The sequence below is a fragment of the Mastigoproctus giganteus genome, chromosome 13 (assembly GCF_048544385.1).
Source record: "Mastigoproctus giganteus isolate SK-2022 chromosome 13, ASM4854438v1, whole genome shotgun sequence".
Classification (NCBI taxonomy): domain Eukaryota; kingdom Metazoa; phylum Arthropoda; class Arachnida; order Uropygi; family Thelyphonidae; genus Mastigoproctus; species Mastigoproctus giganteus.
Window position 1 is genome coordinate 74772033 of NC_143587.1, and position 21493 is coordinate 74793525.

The 21493-nt window shown below is 35.0% G+C and overlaps 1 protein-coding gene across 2 annotated transcripts in view; it reads right to left on the reverse strand.

The window, feature by feature from the left end:
• The window catches only part of LOC150076170 (exportin-T-like), a 408083-nt gene that overhangs the window by 218257 nt on the left and 168333 nt on the right, over positions 1 to 21493 (reverse strand). For both annotated transcript variants that reach the window (XM_090387100.1, XM_090387099.1), the window contains exons 11-12: positions 11894 to 11956; positions 5822 to 5893 (exon numbers count right to left, since the gene is read on the reverse strand). In XM_090387100.1, the coding sequence (XP_090243226.1) occupies positions 5822 to 5893; positions 11894 to 11956 (135 nt within the window). The remainder of the gene's footprint in view (positions 1 to 5821; positions 5894 to 11893; positions 11957 to 21493) is intronic.

The following is a 21493-nucleotide window of genomic DNA, read 5'->3' on the forward strand; positions in this document are numbered from 1 at the left end:
AAGATACACTTTAAACTACTAAACACTGCATTAAAAATATTTTATGGTTGTTTTTCATGCCAAGGTATGAATGAATAGTGATAAATACATAACAACATACTTTATGTCACAAAAGTGCTGTCAGAATTAAATAAGCTAGAAGCAAGTGAAAAGTAAAGTGTGTCAGATGACCATGTCCCTATGTGGAGCCAAGCCAGAACAACTTCCTGTTTACAATTCCCATGCAGACTAGACTACCAATATTAGATTACAGGCTTAATCTCATATAACTTGTTTTCAGTCTGCCCATGCCACAAGTGATACCATTGGGAAACCAGTTTCTTACATATTACTTGCCTGTAGTCTGTATAGGTGACTAACAGGCAAAATTATAAAATGGTCACCGCTGATTTGGCTGTGGTGTCTGCAAATTATTTCCTATGATCATGGCTGCACATCCGGCAGAAATGAATATCAAATTGAGATTCAGAAAGGAAGTGTAGCCTCTGTAACACCTGGGACAGGACTAGATGAGGATTAAACCTCATCAATGACAAGGCATGCAATGAACTGAGAAAATTGATATAATAGAGTTTTGGTGGCAGTGGGTTTGTATGTAATCCAAGGCTAGCTCAATTGTGTGCAGCTCTGCAGTGAATATGCTGCATTCAGGGGAATCTGCTTGGATATCAGTGTCTGGGAAGACAGCTGCAGAAGTCAGAATGTTCAGCTCTATGTGCTGAGTAGAGTTGCAGGTGGTCTTCTAGTTAAACGACAGCTATTTCAAAAAGAAAATTAATAAAAATAGCATACCATTTTTTTTTGCTAAAAGTAAAATACAGGGAGGTTAATTACATTTATTCTGTTTTAAATCTTAAATTAACTTTTTCATAACAATGGTAATGTGGCAGTTATAAATAAAAAAAAAAATTCTTTCTACAAATTCAATTGATCTTTCCTTCCTCCGCTTTTAAATTTATTTTTTATATAAATAATTCTTCTGTAAAGTATAATTACTGTGCAAAATAATCATTTTTGTAAAAGCATTTGAAAGACAAATAGTGGTTCAGAAGTAAAACATACATACATGTAATCTGTAACTTCAACACAATCAATTCTACTCAAACTTAATTTCAAGTGGTTTAGTTATTTCATTCCTATCTAACTGCACTACATAATTTCTAGATGAATAACCATGTAATGTCTTTTTCACAATTCATAGTTGTGTTACTATCTTATTTTAATTATACTTAAAGTTAATAAGTATAAATCATGTGCTTCACAAATTTAATCAAAAAATTTAAGTTATTAATTGGATATTTTAGCTGAGTGTGTGGTCACAAGAATTTTTTTAGCCCTTCCTAAAGTTCACATATGCTTCGAAAGTCATTAAAAATATTACAATTCATATATTAATGGACATGTTATTAATTCAAATAACATTTCCATTAATATATGAATTGTCTTGAAATCATCCAAGAAATGCTAACGTTTCTTATCTGTTTTCCCAACTAACAGTAGACAGTTTATAACAGATAGCAGCACAAAAGAGGGTTTAAATGAAGAGGATTGCAAATTTTAGCTTCAGTTTTCTGATATGGATATACATAGGCTGAAACTGAATATATTATCTGGAATTCAGACCAAGAAATTCATGAAATTATAGATAAATGCAAGTTTATTATTGCATTAAAAGTAACAATGAGCTTGTGCTTTTATTTTTACTTCTTATTTTATTTGTAGAGATTTCATTCTAATGCTGAGCAATCATCAACATAATATAACATAATATGTTAACAGGAGAGACTGCTTCTACAGGGATGTAATACAGTTAAATAGAAAGGGTGCAAGAATATTTGCTAATGCTATCAACGGGTCGGAAAACTGCTAGCATGGGGAGGGATACAAGGACTAATAGATTAACAGTAGCCATTGGCAGAGGTGAAAGTGATTCTTGCACTGCTTCTATTGGAATGAGCAGCAGCCTGGAAAACAAGATGCAGGATATTTCAGAGACTGCTGGGAGTCATTGCGATACAAGTAAACACATGGGTTGTGTTAGGAGTAGCTAAGAATAGGAACAGGTGCATGTGTACTTGCATGTACACCAATGCTAGGAGTTTGGTAAATAAATTTGATGAATTTGAGGTATTGCTCAAAACATCAAAGGCAGATACTGTTGGAATATCAGAAACGTGGTGTCACACAGACATAAAGAATGCAGAACTGGAATTTGGGGAGTACAATGTGTACAGAAAGGATAGACAGGATAGGAAGGGAGGAGGGGGTTATGCTATTAGTTAAGAAACACAAAATCCAGGAAGTGAAGCCAGTTGACATCGCTGTACAGTGCAGTGTCGAGTCACTTTGGTGTGACATAAGCATTGGGAAATCAAAATTGAGAGTAGGAGTGTGCTATAGGCCTAATGACTCTGATGAGTATAATAAGAAACTGTACAGGGAAATAACAGTGGGCCAGTAAATCAGTCTTATAATGGGGGATTTTAATTTCCCAGATATCGACTGGAATTTGTGGGTTGGTCACTCACACACTCGCAAGGCTTTTGGGGATTTATTGGATGATTGTTTTCTATATCAGCATGTTCGGGAGGCAACTAGAGGGAGTAATACTCTTGATCTGATTATCAGTAGTGATTCTTTATGCATTAATAATCTGCAGATAAAGGAACCACTAGGTGGCAGTAATCACAGTGTGCTGAAGTGGGATTTACTCAAAGAGGTAACTACCATCAGGGGTAAAGGGAAGGTTTTTCTTTCGTAAAGGCGAAAGAAATTTTAATTTCCCAGATATCGACTGGAATTTGTGGGTTGGTCACTCACACACTCGCAAGGCTTTTGGGGATTTATTGGATGATTGTTTTCTATATCAGCATGTTCGGGAGGCAAGCAACTAGAGGGAGTAATACTCTTGATCTGATTATCAGTAGTGATTCTTTATGCATTAATAATCTGCAGATAAAGGAACCACTAGGTGGCAGTAATCACAGTGTGCGGAAGTGGGATTTACTCAAAGAGGTAACTACCATCAGGGGTAAAGGGAAGGTTTTTCTTTCGTAAAGGCGACTACGATGGTCTGAGACAGTATTTAAGTTCTATACAGTGGTACCAACTGATGATGTTACCAAGAGCAAATTCAAAATGGGAAGCATTCAAAGAACTTATTGTGGAAGCTACTAGGCTTTACATACCAACTAAGAAATATTGTTCAAGGTTTAGGTCTAAATGGATGTCAGATGAACTAATGAGACATATGGCAGAGAAGAAAAGTGCATGGGATACATATATATTAATAGGTGACATGGAAGCATATGATAGATATAAGCTGGTCTGTAACCAAGTCACAAAGAAGATTAGGCAGGCAAAGGCAGATTATGAGAAATCCTTGGCAAAGGATGCAAAGAAAAACAGAAAAGAGTTCTTTACCTATGTAAACTCTAGAAGCAAAGGGATGAATCAGATTGGTCCACTGGATATTGATGATTCAACAGTTGAGGATCCTGCTCAGAAGGCTAACATATTAAACGAGTATTTTGCATCTACATTCACACATGAGTTATTCAGGAAGGGGAATGCCAGAGGTGAAGTAAACTCTGGCAGTGAGCTAGATGATTTTGTAATAACTGAGAGGAAAGTGGAGGAGAAATCGTTGAGGATAAACAAAAAAAAAGGCACCTGGGGTGGATGGGATCTATCCAGTTATATTAAAGGAGGCAGCAAAGGAAGTAAGCAAACCCTCAGCCATAATTATGAGAGATTCCTTGGACTCAGGGGAAGTACCCATGGACTGGAGATATGCAAATGTGACCCCAATTCACAAAGGAGGATCAAAGGCTGACACAAGTAATTATAGACCTGTGAGTTTAACTTCTGTTCCAGGAAAATTAATGGAGGCACTGGTGAAAGAAGCACTGCAGGATCATCTAGACAAGACTTCAGGTTTTGTTAAGGGAAAGTCTTGCCTGACCAATTTGATTGGATACCATGTTGCAGTCACAAAAGAACTGGATGCAGGGAATAACTTTGATATTATATATTTGGATCTTAGATAGGCTTTTGATACTGTTGCACATGGAAGACTGCTGCACAAATTGGGGCAGTGTGGCATTGGAGGCAAATTGCTGCTATGGATAAAGGGATAGTTGAGGGGGAAAAGACAGAGCGTGGTAATCAATGGACACTGCTCATTGTGGACTAATGTTATTAGTGGAGTCCCTCAGGGTTCCGTGTTGGGTCCATTATTGTTTTCTGTAATATAATAATATAATCTTTATAAATGATATTGATGATGGTATATCAAGCTTAATGTCCAAGTTTGCAGACAATACAAAGGTTGGCAGGGTTGTTAAAGACACTACTGACGCTATGCTGCTGCAACAGGATCTGGAAAGGTTGAGCAGATGGGCTGAGAGGTGGCGAATGAAGTTTAACGTTGACAAATGTAAAGTACTACACATGGGAAACAGCAACCCCAGAGCAACATATCAACTCTGTGGTACTACACTGACAGTGGTAGAGAATGAAAAGGACCTGGAGTAATTGTGCAGGAAGATATGAAGTTCTCTGAGCAGTGCAGACAGGCTGCAAGAGTAGCTCATGGTGTCTTGTCAATGATATACAGGAATTTTTCTAGCAGGGATAAGGAGGTGATTATTCCCTTGTATAAGGCAATGGTCAGGCCACACCTTGAGTACTGTATACAGGTCTGGAGGCTTCATTTCAAGAAGGATGTAGAGCTGCTGGAACGAGTACAGAGAAGGGGCAACAAGATTATTGAATGGAACAAAGGGTTGCTTTTACAAAGAAAGGCTTAAGTTTTGTTTGTTTGTTATTTGGTTTTTAGGAGAATTAGCAACTAAGGCCATATTGCTGTGGGATATGCGTGGTCATTCCCTGACCTTTCTGCATCCTCCGTATTTGGTGGTGATGGGCTCGAACCCCGGCTTAAGTTTTGTAAATTACAGTGTCTGGAGACTAGGCACCGGTGAGGTTTTTTTTTTTTTTTTTTTAGGAGCATTAGCAACTAAGGCCATATTGCTCCAGGAATATGCAGTGGTCATTCCCTGACCTTTCTGCATCCTCCGTATTTGGTGGTGACAGGCTCGAACCCCGGTCTAATCAAGAAGTGTGTGGTAAGCACTGCTGCTCCTTCCCACCTGGCTACGGAGGCACCACCGGCAAGATGATCTGATAGAGGTATATAAAGCCTTGAATGCTTTGAGCATGCTCAATCCTGATGGAATTCTTCCTCTTGCTCAGAATAATCACCTGAGAGGGCATAAATTCAGATTGAAGAAAGACAGATGTAGGATAGATTCGCAGAAATTTGCCTTTAGCCAGCGGGTAGTTGGTTGGTGGAACAGACTTCCATCCCTTGTTGTGGAAGTTGATAGCCTAAATAAATTTAAGGCTCAGCTGGACAGGTATTTTGAACGAACAGAGGAGTGAAATGGAAGTACACTTTTTTTTTTTCCCCTTGGCTGATGCTGCATAAGTTTGCTTTCTTGCATCATATGCCTCTACTAATGCTAATATAAAATAATTAATATTTAAAAGCTTTTATATACCAAGTTTTCATTTTTACAAATTTTCAAAATTCCACAGAAAAATTCCACAGAACTCACAGCTATTGGAAAACTTCAACTACCCCCCACACTCATTTGACACTTTCTCAATTTTGAAAGTGATTTAAAAGAATTAAGATTGTGTTTGAAGATGCTATGCAGCGCATTTCCAAAACGAACCGTAACATTTTGCACTTCTGTACACTTGGAAGGAACAATTTGTAATAATATTAAATAAAAATTAAAATAGTTTGCCTTACCAGAAGTGCAAGATTGTCAAACAAAACTTTGAGAGACTTCCTGTATTCATCAAACATGGCTTCATCTTCACCCTAAATGAATTTTTAAATAATATAAAATAAAGCAGAATAGGTTATAAAAAATATTACTCTAAGTTTATTATTTTTACAGAAATAAAAAAGGTACAAAAATTCATCACAAGAGAAAGCCTCAGAATCTAAAACAGTTCTTTACAGAAATAAATAGCATGCAATACAGAAAATGTAAAGTTGCAAAAAATAAAAACATTAATGGCAAGAACACGTGGAACATGTTTTGCATTCAAGGGTGTGACACACACAGTACCAAAATGATTCTTTGTAGGAAACTGATCAAATGAATGCAACTTAAAATATAAAATAAATTCTGCAAACTAGCAAAGATATCATCAGTGGGTAGAAAATTGAACAAAATTCATATTGGCAATCATTTATCAAATGGATGTTTTCCAGAGTGTGAGAGTTGAGATGGTGGGTCACAAATTTCTCCATTGCTTTGGAAGGGGTTGTAGTAAGCAAAATGGGATGATAATCAGAAGGCAGAGATTTATCATCTTGGATATGAAAAAGTTTCTGTGCAGAAGGGGAACCAACAGTGGGTAAGAAACCAATATAAAGTACAGAAATTCTACTTGAATCTGGAAACTTCTCAGCAATGGAATGGATTAAGAGATTGTTCAAGCCTGTTTATTGCAGTGCAAGTGCAATCTGAATATTACGCTCAGTATTAATTAGGCTCTAAATGTTGTCTGTTGATTATTTTTTGATAAATTATTAGATTCCTACCAGGTAGCTTGATGCCTACTGTATGTGTTAACAGTGGATAATTATATGCCCTAATGTGGATAAAGATGTGTTTAAGTGATTTTAACTAACTGTATTAACATTTACAGCTTACATGTTTGAAATTCTGATATTTGAAAATATCTAGGGAAGCTTTGGCTGCCCTATACATTAACTATGGTGGCATATGTGGTGTTGAAATTTTTTTTTTTTTTTTTCCTTTCTTTCTTTCTTTCTCTCCCAATGAATAGATTTTCACTGGGAGACATTGGACACAATACTCTGTGAGTAAGAAAACCACACAAAAGAAAGACATTGAACTTTTTAAATTTTCAAAGGTTAGCAGTTAGCAATGTGCTTGGTGAAATTGGCAAAGGGTGCCACATGAGGAAAGACTAAGTTACCTCCATGGGTAGTTGAGGCTGAGAACTTGGAAAAATTCAAAGGTCAGCTAGATCAGCATCTACATGACAAGTGGAAAACATAAGGGTTTTATAATTGTTATTTTATTTATTTAATTTTTATTTAGCTAGTGTAACTTTTGCTGCATCAGCTGAATAATACTAATACTATTGAATACTAATTCTCAAAACATGAGGAATACCAAATACTAAACCATCACTCAAAACATAAGGAATACCAAATAATGAATCTTATGGTTCACTGCTCATAACAGTCAATGAAGAGCAGAAGCCATCAATAACTACTTTGTCTCCTACCACTTAACTAATCTCTTTATCCAGAGTAGTAATTATGAGCAGTAACTCACCCCTAATGCCACATTGCTCTAGTTTATACAACAATTGTTCATGGATCAAAACCTTTACTGATACAATTTCAAGATCTTCAATGAGACCTACATATATGATGTCAAAATTATTCTTTATCCAGTTCTTTATGATAACTTCATAGTAGCTAATCAAATTGGTCAAGTATAGACCTACCTTTAACGAGTTCATATAGCTCTACCTTATAGCTCTATTCCTACCAAAATGATCTTGGATTACCTTCTTTAATTATTGACTCCTCAGTTTCCCTAACACAGAAGTAACAATTTTAAGGTCTGTAGTTATTCACTTTACCTTTTGAGCTGTCTTTGTGAATAGGGGAGAATTTTCACACCTCCAATCTGTAGGGACTTTCCCCTGAATCCAAGCATGCATTCAGTATTATATATATATATATATATATAGATTTGATTGCCTCTTCTGCTGCTGCTTCTAATATAAATGGATAGATTCCTTCAGCCCCAGGTGCCCAGGTTCAGCTGTAATAATTTTTATTCCCCACCTCCTTTCGGTTATCAAAAAATCATTTAACTCCTAAACAGTTCTAATGTTTACTGTCCCAATCCCTAAAAACCATTCATGTGTGGATGTTGAATATTAATGAAAAAAAAAAAAAAAAAAAAAATATATATATATATATATATATATATATATATATTTTTTTTTTTTTTTTAATTTGACAGCAACCTATATAGGATCATCAATAGCTATGTCACTCATATTAAGTGGAATAACATGAGTCATCTACTTAGTTTTAACAAAAGAAAAATAATTCCTTTCTACTTTTCTTTGCACTTATAGCTAAATACTTCTTGTAACCTACTCTAGCATGCCTTATAGACTAATTTATATATACTATCAGATTTGATGTTCAGTAGCAATTTTCAATCATCTCATGCATTCTTTTTCGCTATCATTAAACTCATCAGTTTTCTTCTGAGACCAATTTTGATCTAAACCTTGAACAATATTTCTCTTAGTTTGTATAAAAAAAAAAAAAAACTTTGCTTTATGATTACTTCCCATTTGGAATTTATGATTATTAACATGAGTCGATGCCACTGAAAATAATTTTGAAAATGTCTAAATCCATTATAACTGTCATTGTGAAAACAAAATCCTATATCAATACTCTGTGAGCCCCTGCCTGAAACCTAGTGGCTGTTCCATTACATGAAGATTCATAATACATGATGAATCACTGCTAATAATCATATCAATAATATTGCTCTTTTTTGTAATCTCACTAACAGTCATCTAGCAAATCCAGAAATTTTCTGCTAATGACCTGGCTGCCACCCTATAAATTCTAACATCTATTATTTTTATCATTTGAAAAGTTAAACCCACCTCCATGATAAGACATTCTGATTTGCTGGCTCACTTGATTTGGCTGTATAGTTGTTTATTATATCCATCAGTCATTTGGTCTATAGTAGTACACTCCTACTTTCATTTTTGTTAGCCCAGTGTTTGTTATCCCTAAATGACTCAATTTTGGTTTTACCCTTCATGCAGATTAGTCAGACTGTGCTTTATGAACTTTGTGTATCAGGAATCCCAGTAGAAGAAGAAGCAGTGGCTTTCAAAATGTCAGCTAACCCCCCCTCCCCTCTTCAGCTTAATTGTCTTATTCATATATATATTTATTTTTAACTTACCTTCATCTCACTTACTGAGTAACTCAAAATATGTATGCTTGTAAACAAATTTTATAGCCACAGCTTCTGGGCTGCACAACAGTTACTAATATTTGTAAATCTTTTATCTTTTGTATTTGTATAATTCCTCTGATCATCTGTATTGAAAATCTTTTTTTACCCCACAAAAATAAAAATTATTATACATTCTCATTATGTCCATATTGGCTGATCAATCCTTTCCAGATTGAGTACCTCAAAGTGTATGGGTGGGCCATGGGAAGTGAGTTTCTTCAGGAAATTCTGAAAATTTGTATATAAATGGTTTTAAATTTTTTTAATATTAATTAATTTTATTAATGTTTTAATAAATAATTTATGGTTATGACTTGGTCTCTCAACGATGGAATGAAATTAATCTCAAAAATCAAATCAAAATTTTTAAAAATTTACAAAAAAAAAATCGTAAAAAACTTCTTGCCACTTCTTTGATGAAATACTATATTTTATATCTAGTCATAACTTTATGCATCACTTGATTCAATTTCATCAATTATTTGATTTGAATTCTGTAAAATTTCAGCTTTCGTAAACCAGAAACGGCCAAAAATGTGCTCACAGATGCAATCTCCACCTCTGATTTTAAAAGCTATTTTGGTGATTCCACCTATTTAAACTGTCTCAACTATTATTGGTGGAGGCACAAATAAGAGACAGAAACATGCACTGCAAGATTTTAAAAAACAATAACGGATATGTTATTTGAATTATATATGAAACAATCTTGAAAATGTACTTATACTCTTCAGAGCCCAGACATGCAAAATATATATATATAGATATGGTGTAAAAAAGGTTAATTAGCACTTTGCCTTCATTAAAATTTGTTAACTACACTTCAAGCATATGAGAATCTATCTTATTATGTTCATTGTGACCCAAACACATCCTTTATAACTACTTATGGCAGTGGTTTCTCCAGGAATTTTCCAGCTGGATATTAGGTTAGTTTAAGAATTATCTGCACAACTGTTCAGTAATTTCTCAATACTTTCCCAGGGTTCTATGGCCTTACAGGCAGTTCCAGACTTTATTAGTGTTATAAGAATACTATATTATTAGTGTCATAAGGATAAACCCCAGTTGGCACTATATTTTCTCTACTGATTCCCAAGTCAGTATTTGTCCAAATACAATGGTTTGAAGCAGCACAAGAATATAATATCTATCTCTGCTTTTAATTGTCATCAACAGAATGATGACAATTAAAGGCATAGCTTTTTGAAAAACCTAACTCTGTCTCAATAGCATTAGCAAAATGCCTCTTCTTATTTAAGTATCCTGTATTTAAAAAAGCATCCTCTTCTGTTAACAAGTGTAGGCCATGTTAAAAAAAATTTTACCCCACAAGTGCTACACAATCTCCACACTGGAACTGATTGACTCAGGACAAATTCGCACCCCACGCTTGGGTGAAATTACAGACTCTCATATTAAGCCCTAACTCACAGCTTTTATTCAAAATCACCTCATAATGCTGATCTAAGACCTCAGACTATTTACATTTAACACTAGTACTTACACTTAACAATATCACCTTTTATTGCCTTAAAATATGATATCATTAGCCTTAGCTTCTGGTAAACATCCTGATCCTTTTCCACTTATTCCCATTACATAATATATTCCCTGTTTTTCTGACAATTTAGTCACCCAGAATTACATCTACCTGTAAGGCTAGTACCTTCTGACCCTGGTGGTGGTGGTTCTCTATAATCAACTGCATCAGAAAAGATCCTGTATTGATTTGAATTTCTTTGGTGCCTAATGAGTCCACTAATTTAATTTCATCCAGGGTATTAACTCTTTAAGCATCACAGGGCACTATGATCTTACAGAGATAGCTTCAATTCTTGTTGTTATTACATTAAGTAAAACTATAACTTAAGGGAGAATCACATGCCAAATTCCCCAATCATTCCCCAGTCATGCAATCCTGAGTCATAGTATTTTCACCAGGCCATAATTTAGCAAATTATATAAAAATTTATAATTAAAAATGACATAAAAGTACAATATATAACACTATACTAAGTACAATATATTTAATAAAACATTTATAATAGAATGAAATAATTCTTAAAATATCCTATTTTATAACCCTTTTAATGTTTTGCACCAGTCATAAAATGTAGAAATAATAGAAATATCAGAAACATGGTATCATTCTGATATACTGGATGCAGGATTTAAATAAAGTAAATCTAATGCCTAGAAGAGGGATAAGCATGATAATGGGGTGGGGGGATATAATAATCAGTAGTAAAAGTTTCCAATTAGGGCAGGCTCTTATAGTTTTCAGCAGGCCACTACAATTCCATATCAACAAATTCCACATGATGGCTTTGTGTTGGAAAAACAATGCACTCACCCAATCAGAGCCCAATAGAACTGCAATTGGATGAAATGGAAAGCCATGAGGACTTGCTCATAGCACACTTCACTTACCCAATTCAAAAACTGCTCTGCTGAAGGAACAGAAAATTTTTTTCACTGATAAGTGGTACGAATTGGTGGAAAGTATTCTATGAAGAGGAGGATTTGCATTACAGGCCATAGGAAGTCATACACTCCAATAAAATCTATCTATAAATTATTGTATGTATTGTATGTACTTAATGTAATGTGTCCAGTTAATTGTTAGATTCCACTGACATTTCACTATAGACATCATACTATGTAATATATTTAAAAAAGTTGCCTGCAGTGGGAATTGTGTCCCTGTACATTTCTATGAATAAAGAATTTTATTATTATTTATTAAGAATTATTTTCCAACTTACTTGATGTTCAAAATTGTAGAACTCATCATACTTGTATCTGTTCATAATTATAAACAGCATTGCCTAAAAAAAAATATATATATTTTTTTTTATTTCAGAAATAATTATAGACATCATACCATGTAATATATTTAAAAAAGTTCTGTTTATCTACATTTCTTGGTGTTTCTTTATGAATTTGGGTATGCTGATTCCAAATATCACCTTAAGTAATTTTAGTAAAGACATTTGAAGTACAGTCGATTCTGGTTATTTGAGACACATCAGGACTAGTGCATTTTGGCCTGATTAAGCGGCTGCCCCAATTATCCGAAGTTTCGCGTAAATAGTTAAAAATACAAGAGATCCCCGCTTTACAATTGGTTCACTGCACAATCAAATCATGTTACGGCGGACTCACCACAGTAAAGTACCATTCACTATACGATGTGTAGTAAGCGCCGGTCATTGTGATCATGTCTGTGAATTGAATTTTAATTCTATTAAACAGCGTTTCTAATTAGCAAAAATAGGAGGAATATTATCCACAGGGTATATAAGTAAAGATATATTAAGCACAAATTTACCCTTTATTACCTTACCAATTAAAAAATTAAATGATACATGAAAATTGAAAGAATATACTGTTGTTTTTTTGTTATTTGGTTTTTAGGAGCATTAGCAACTAAGGCCATATTGCTCCGGGATATGCGGTGGTCATTCCCTGACCTTTCCACATCCTCCGTATTTGGTGGTCACGGGCTCGAACCCCGGTCTAATCAAGAAGCATGTGCTATGCACTGCTGCCCTGCCCACCTGGCTATGGAGGCACCGGAAGAATATACGTGATAATCGGAATAATTAATACGTACATACTAACTCGTTGACATTTCTGTTCACCGACATTTCTGGGGGGGGGGTTAAAATTTAAAATGGTAAAAAGATAAGCAATCAATAACAAAGAACACGGCGAACACAAATTGCAAGTAACGCATTATGCGCAAGTGAGAGCGGAGTAACAAGTTACGAAGCTTTAAAAATAGAAATGAAGAGAAGATTATGAAAATTAATTTTTTTTATGATTTAAGATGTCATGGAAGTGTAAACACATTTCACCATAATAACCCACAGAATTCCAGCTGTTGGTATTATTGTAAATTCAATAAGATCGAGTTTACTATCCGTTTATGATAGATTGCACTAACAGAAAAGTCCAATAAACAGGTGACTGCTAATTGTCTTTATTGTTTTATGGTTGTGACCTCCAGAAATTCGACCGAACCATGTAGTACAGTCAGAGACAATCGTAGGGTAATCTCCAGTGCTGGGGTCTCCTGCCCCGATTAAACAGCATGTTGTCCCAATTAAGCAAAGTAAACCCTGGTTATTTTCTCGATTGGGTTCTGTTTTTTAAGATTTGCTCCAAATAAACGGCTGCCCCGATTAACCGGTGGCCCAAATAACCGGAATCCACTGTATTTAATTATTTTACTGGAAGGAAAGGACAATTATTACAACACGCCCAAACAGTCCCGACAACTAAATAAATTGGTTATGTTTTGGTTCAATTAAATATGACCTTAGTTTTGCACAGCATCAATGAAAGAAAAGTAAATGTGCAATAATACTATATCAGATTTATTAACATGTTTAACTTCTGTGAAAAGAGTATTAATCTTTGTTACAAGTAAAGAACAGGCTAAAAAAATCTCATATTAAAAAGTAGGTAAAAAAATTTACAAAAAAAAGTAATAAAAAATATTTCCTTAGAAATTTACAATTTAACATCTGTCTTTTGTAAACCAGTATGAACATCCTGAACTATGGTCAGGATGTTCATATATGGTCAGCTAACATAGCTTCATCCCACCTTCCTTGGTATCTCTTCTCTACTGACTGTACGTCCTGGTGGAACTTCTCCCCTATCATTTTCACTAACGTTGTCCAGATTTAGTCTTGAAAAAATTTATAAGTGAGAGTGAAGTAATGAAGCTTGACTGATATTCTGCACCCCATTTTTAAATAATTTTCGATTAACTCAGCAACTAGTTCTTTTTAGTTTTTACTCATTGTTACCAAGAAAGCCATTCACTACAAATGCTAAACAACTCCCAGGAATTTCACTAAATTATAACTATAAAGTGTCATCTTTAGGATGACACTTTATAGTTATAATTTATAATTTACACTGTTTCTTGGAACCTAAGGGACTGTTTACTACATTATGTGTATCAGGCCATTCTCTTCTGTAGTGCTGATGATCTATTGCCCTGCAATCCTAGAGCAGAGAAACAAGGGAACTTAGTGAAACCACCTATCAAAGAAGGAACCCAGAATCCTGAAGTTCCCACAGACATCCCATTTATATTAGTCGTTCTTAACCTTCTCTAATACAAACTTCTGTATTAGAGAATATCAAGAAGATCAAAATGCTTCAAACTTCTGTAAAATCACTGTATATTCTGACTGTGAAGCAACATGGCTTTCAAACTTTTACTTCAATTGTTGAAAAGATGCCACTCTTCTGGATTGTGACTAATAACACTTTCTTCGTAAAGACCAATCAAATCAAAATAGCACAGGTTTTTAAAGTGTAAAACCATGGCATAAGTGATGCCCTTTTCTGTACTAGAACGTACTAGACTCCAGCCTTGCAGCTGGAGTCTAGTACGTTCCAATTTTTTAAATGAGATGTCAGGAGTTCTTCACTGGATGATTTGGTTAGACTGAAGTCCCTCACTAAGCTGGATAATTCAGTTATTATCAAGAATATGATCATGTAGTGGATCATTGGTTACCTTCCACAGAGTAGAATAAAGAATTGAACAGATATTGGCGGCTTGAAGTGGTGAAACCCATGTTTAGTCTCTAGAGCAAAATGTCTGGCATTTCCCTCCCCCCATACTTCTCCTTCAACCCATGCACGGTACTAAGTACTATAGGTTTTGATACCTTTCATGTTTGGGGTTTTCATAAAAAAAAAAAAAAGAAATAGTCAAATGTACTGAAAAATTTGTTTCAGAAGGAAGGTGAATGTATGCAGGATGATCTGTCATTAAGACAAGAAGGTTGTTATCTAAAAACTGTGCAATTAGCATTCCTCTTTGATCTATGTGATTATTGAAGATGTGAATAGGTGAGCTATGAGATTATCTATCTCATTTTGTTGGAGCAGATTATAACATGTATATGAACAGCTAATCAGACTGCTTCCTTTAGGGGAGGGGAGAGCTCAGCAAAATATGTTTGGCAGAAACATGGGTTTCTTAGAACTGCCACACAACCACGTGTAATATTTTTACTGGTTCTGTACAATATAAAGATATTATACTGACACAGTTTTGACATATCCTGTTGTTGGAAATATGTCTTGGAGGCACAGACATTGTTGTACATTTTATAGGCAAGATCATGGAAGTCATCAAAATTGGCTCAGAAACCATGTCAATTCTACTGAAATTGTGTGTATGTTCACTATTTATTTCTTGTTACGCTACAGTTCCTAAGGCTCGTCAAATATGTTCTTTTGTTCTCCTTGATTGGCATCCACAATTCCTTTACTCTTTTCCAAATCAGTCTCAACACATGCCATAGCTAGTCAACATAACTCCAAACTCTCAGAACTAATTTTTTCCTTTTCCTCTTCCTCATTTACCTTTCTATTTCTGTTCTCTGGAACAACCTTCATTCACATGTATTACCTGATAATTACAATCTACAGAAATTCAAGTCTAATGTTAACAAGTATCTCTTCCGACTAATAAGCCTTCAACCAACGCATGGTAGTTGGTAGTATAGGTTTTTATACCTTTCTTGTTTAAGATTTTCATAAAAATAAAAGCTTGTGGAACATTTCTATGTTGCTGAGATTTTATTCTTTTCATTCTTGTTTTCCTTTCCACCTTCTTAACAAAAATCTCTTGGCAGGACAGGATCATCTAAAGTTTTTTTTTTTTTTATCATAACCATTTCCTGTTGGCAGGTAGAAGGTTCATTATGTTTTTCTTATATCCTTGGTTGGAAGAGCAAAGGTTTTCAAGTGGTAGGGAAAATGCTATTTGACAGTGTGAAAGTGTGTATTATATTGACACAGTTACAAACCTGTTATATCACAGATCCAGCCTCCCTCTATCTACAGATTTAACAACCATTCTGTTAGTTTCAGTTTTATATGAAGAAATGGGAGTATTTAGCTTGGAAAGAGGTGGTTTACTGATGGCATTTTTGCTTTCAGGTGTGAGATTAGTTCTCTTTTGGTCACATCCTTCTAATCCAACAATCAGCTTTAGCTCTGCTGCTCATTCACAGATAAAACAAGTGAATTTTTGTGTAACCCAACTGTTGTAGAATAGATGTGCAGAAATTTGCCTTTAGCCAGTGGCTGGTTAATTGCTGGAACAAACTTCCATCTGTCGTTGCGGAAGTTGATAGCTTAAATAAATTCAAGGAGAAACTGGACAAACTTTTAGAGGGAATGGTTGTGTGAAATTTTTTTTTTTTGGCTGATGCTACGTAAGCTCATACACTTGGTTTCTTGCATCACATGCCTCTATTAGTACTGTCAAGAATTATGGTTAACACCTTCAAATTATCCACTCGTGTTCAAAATATTAACCTTTTCTAACAAGAATTTCAAATCATCATAAAGTTTCCTTTAAGTTTATGGAATATGCAAGAATTGAGGGTAACAACATTATCAGTGTGTAGCCAAACTTTTAATTTTATCAATTGAGTTGTCAATGAAGAATTCTCCAGATGGATATGGATATCCATCAGTACTGCCATTCTGATAGATCATATGTAACATCCAGGTCACTGATTAAACCATTTATATCAGTAAATAAGAGCTCCCTAATTGCAGTAGAAGGGAATGAATTCTTTTTTCTTTGTATCTGTACTAAACAAATGGAGTACCAGGTTGTAGCAGATTCTCTTCACTCAACTTGGAATCAAAAACAAAGGCACAGCAGCTCACCTTGAACCTTTCCTTAGTTGTCTGTCAAGTCACATTCCAACATGTTCATTAGCTTTGCAGTGAGAAATTTTTATTATCTTGTGTTTTTGCAGTTTGCCGGAAAAATAGACAAAAGAATTGAACAACAAATCAACCTTAAATTTTTAACAGAACTATAGAAAACACCAGCTGAAAGTTATGAGTTGTTACATAAAATTTTATAGGAAAGATATTATATCAACTGCTTGCATGTTTGATGGCATAAAAATTTTTTAGAAGGGAGAGAGAGAGAATGTGGAAGATGATGAATGACCAGTATCCATGAAAACTGATTAAAATGTCGATCAGGTAAGGATACTGATTAGATGTGATTGTTGTTTAAGCATTAGAATGATTGCATGCATCAGAACTTCATATGTACAAAGAAACAGCTAGACAAATTTAACTGAAATTTTAGGTGCGAGAAAAGTTGTGCCAAGATGGCAGTAAAACTTTTGAATGAAACTCAAAGAATGAGAAGACTAAAAGTTTGTGAAGGTGTTTTATAAAAAACTGAAGATGATCCAGACTTTCTGAGCACTGTAATTACTTGCAATGAAAGTTGGCTGTTCCAGTAGAACCCAGAAACTAAAAGACAGTCAGTGCAATGGAAAACAAAACAATCACCCAGGCCAAAAAAAGTAAGAATGTCAAAATCAAAAATGAAAACCATGTTTCTTGTTTTCTTTGATATTAAAGGAATTATTATAGCTGAATATATCTCATCAAATCAGACTGTCAATCAAGCATATTGCGCTGAAGTTCGCACACAAGACTGCATGAAAAAATTTGAAGGAAGAGACCTGAATCGTGGAAGGATGGTTGTATGCTCCATCAAGACAATGTTTCAGCACAACATGCTCTCTGTTTGCTAGTTTCTGGCCAAAAAACAAATCCCTGTGTGTGTGAAAAAGCACCCTACTTTGGTAAGTAAAGTGCATGTTCACACACAGGGATTTGTTTTTTGGCCAGAAACTGAGAGAGAGCCCATTGTGACTTTTTTCTCTTCCGTAAACTGAAGTGCACTTAAGGGAACCAATTTTCAGCTAACGGAAGACATGAAGTGTTAACAGGCTTAAAGAAGATAACTTCCAGAAATGTTTCTATGCTTGGAAGAAACATATGGAATATTTAATAACCATACCTTTATACAAAATTATGCAGGAATAGAGTTCTCATTATAGGCTTTCAAGTATTGTTATCCTTTCATAATATAAAGAAAGACTATTTATTAATCTTAGTGGTTTCTTTGGGGGAGGGCATGCAGAAATTCTTACATTTTTGTTTCAACACATTTCTGGCTAGAAAAGGTTTTCTATCACTACCATTGGTACAGCAAAAACAAAGAATTTCACTCTTCCAGTAATACATTGTTTCGCATTTTCAATACATGTGAAAATTAAGCATAATATGCTTTTCATGTAAAAGTCAGTGATTCTTTGCCTCTGATTTCATGCCGTAAAATTTCCATCCAGGAGTCAGGATTATTAATAATAATAAAAATAAAATTAGCAGTTATTAATTAATAAATTAACAATTGAAACATCTACAACACTTTTATTACTATCAAATAAAATCTAGCATATTATACAGGTCAACTGGGTGCACTACAGCAAATCATGTTACTTTTTTTGGAAACTCTTCTGAATACATGGGAAATAAAAATTGATTTTTGGTAATCCCATAAAATTGGGAACAAAACTGTGCTTATAGTTTCCAGTTGGCAAAAATAATGTTTACCAATACAATCTAAAAATTATACCACTTAATATATTCGAAATGAGGAAAAGGATGTATATAAGAAATCACAGTCTGTTACACTGTACAAATTGGAGCAGAATGGTATTAAGGGTAAGTTGTTACAATGGATAAAAGGATGGTTAAGTGGGAGAAGACAGAGGGTGGTAATCAATGGGTGCTGCTCTTCGTGGACTAATGTTATTAGTGGAGTCCCACAGGGTTCGGTGTTGAGTCCACTGTTGTTTTGTATATTTATCAATGATATTGATGAAGGTATATCAGGCTTAGTGTCGAAGTTTGCAGATGATACAAAGGTTGGCAGGGTTGTTAATGACAGTAATGGCAGTGTGCTACTGCAACAGGATCTAGATAATTTGGGCAGATGGGCTAAGAAGTGGCAACTGAAGTTTAACCTTGACAAATGCAAAGTACTACATATGGGTAGAAGTAACCCCAGAGAAAAGTACCAACTGTGTGGTACTACACTTAAGGTGGTAGAAAATAAAAAAGACCTGGGAGTAATTGTGCAGTCAGATATGAAGTTTTCTGAGCAATGCAGACAGGCTGCCAGGGCAGGTCATGGGGTTTTGTCAATGATATATAGGAATTTTTCTAGCAGGGAAAAGGAGGTGATTGTCCCTCTGTATAAGACAATGGTCAGGCCAAGCCTTGAGTACTGCGTACAGGTCTGGAGGCCTCATTTTAGGAAGGATGTCGATTTGCCTGAGCATGTACAGAGAAGGGCAACAAGATTGGTGAGGTGAATGAAGGGATCCTCTTACCAAGAGAGGCTTAAGTTCTGCAAATTGCAGTGGCTGGAGACTAGGCACTGTGCGGTGATCTGATTGAGGTGTATAAGGCCTTGAACGGGTTAAGCATGCTGAATTCTGATGGGATCCTTCCATTTGTTCAGATTGCGAATCTTAGGGGGCATAAATTCAAATTAAGAAAAGACAGATGTAGAATAGATGTGCGGAAATTTGCCTTTAGCCAGCGGGTGGTTAATTGCTGGAACAAACTTCCATCTGTCGTTGTGGAAGTTGATAGGCTGAATAAATTTAAGGAGGAATTGGACAGGCATTTGGAAGGAATGGTGTAAATTTTTTTTTTTTTTTTGGCTGATGCTGCATAAGCTCATACACTTGCTTTCTTGCATCACATGCCACCACTACTACTACTACTACTTTCTTACCTATCCTTATAAAGTGAGTAATAAATATCTGTTTTCTAACAAAAAAAGATAGGTGCTGTTTTAAAGCAAATTCAATGTGATCATCTTGCCTAAACCATTTGGTCAAGGCCACTGAAGTGAAAAATCATCAAGATTTTAATTTGTGTAACACAAAGTGAAATCTTGGTGTTCTTTCTATCGCAGAAGTCATCAACGAGGTAAATGCTTTTTGGAATATTATTTTTGCACCAAACTTCAACTGCTTCTTTGTCTTGTCCCCTCCACATGCACGCACACATGCACGCACGCACGCACTGGTGTAAACTTCACACTGCTGTCTCACTCCCCTGATTACAGATGCCCTTCTTTCTCTATTAGGGTCAGGTTCATCCCATAAAACTGCATTATCAAACATGGTGACCACTTGCCACATGTGACAAAATGGTTATTAGCATGTGTTGAATTGATGGCCTAACTTCTCTTCAGTGTATAATTCTTTTGACTAGTTTGCCCTTTGATGAGCTGTCTCCATTTCTCACGGTCTTGTGTTAGGTGTTTCACTTCTGCATAGTTCCGAAACTGGGCTTCGGAACTATGCAGAAGTGAAAGACTAAGTGTTTCTTGGTCTTCCTTGTTTTCTTTCTTCTAGTATTTTGCCTTCCAGCATATCCAGTAACATCCCTCTATGCCTCATGGTGTGTCCGATCCATTGTAGCTGCTGTCTTTGATTCTTCTTAGCAATTGTCTTTCTTCTCCTACACATTGTAAAATCACGTTATTACTCATTTTTTCTGTCCAGCTAATCATTTCCATTCTCTGCCAGCACCACATTTCAAATGCCTCTAGTTTTTTTCAAGTTGGTTTTGTTTGATGTCCATGTCTCTGCTGAATACAATGCAATTGACCAAATGTATGTTTTCATAATTCTTTTTCTTAGATCTAGTGGCATATTTCTTTGGCTTAATAAAGAGATTTTACCTCTAAATGATTGTTTTGCCACTGCAATTCTTGAACCGATTTCACTGTGGCAAGATTGCCACATATGTTATAATCTGTCCTAGATATTTGAATTTTTTACCTGTTCTATTTTTTCACCATCAGTTTCAATGTGAAATTGTTTAGGCTTTTAACTTATCATAATCTTTGTTTAATAAGTGTTAATCTTCATTTCATATTTCTTCACTTTCTTGGTTAACTGTTTTAGCATATTGGATAACATTTTCGGGCTAACTGCAAGGATTACCTGATCATCTGCAAACTTGATGGTGCTAAGTGTTCTTCTACCTATCTTTATACCTAACTTTGATGAACTACACTGCAACAAATTTTTATTTCTGAAATTCGATTATGTTTGTGTGCAGTTGCATGATTATTGATAATTGAAATGTCATTAATTTTTATTAAATGCATGACCAACACCTGCCCTATTAGAATCTAAGGGGAGTAGACATAGATTTCTGTATGTTTCAGAATGCATTTGTGCTATGGACAGGACCAATAAGCACGGTCACTGTCTCTGAAATTAAACATATTGTACTGTCAGCCAGGTCAAGTGCATTGATTTTTGTTCATTTTCAAGGAACTAACATAGCGAACGTTGTATAAATATTTTACCTCAAATACGTATATATCAGTAAGCACTGTATGCATAAAAGTATTTGATTATTTATTAAAATATTTTTAGCTTATTTCAGATATGGATATATTTGTAATAGGA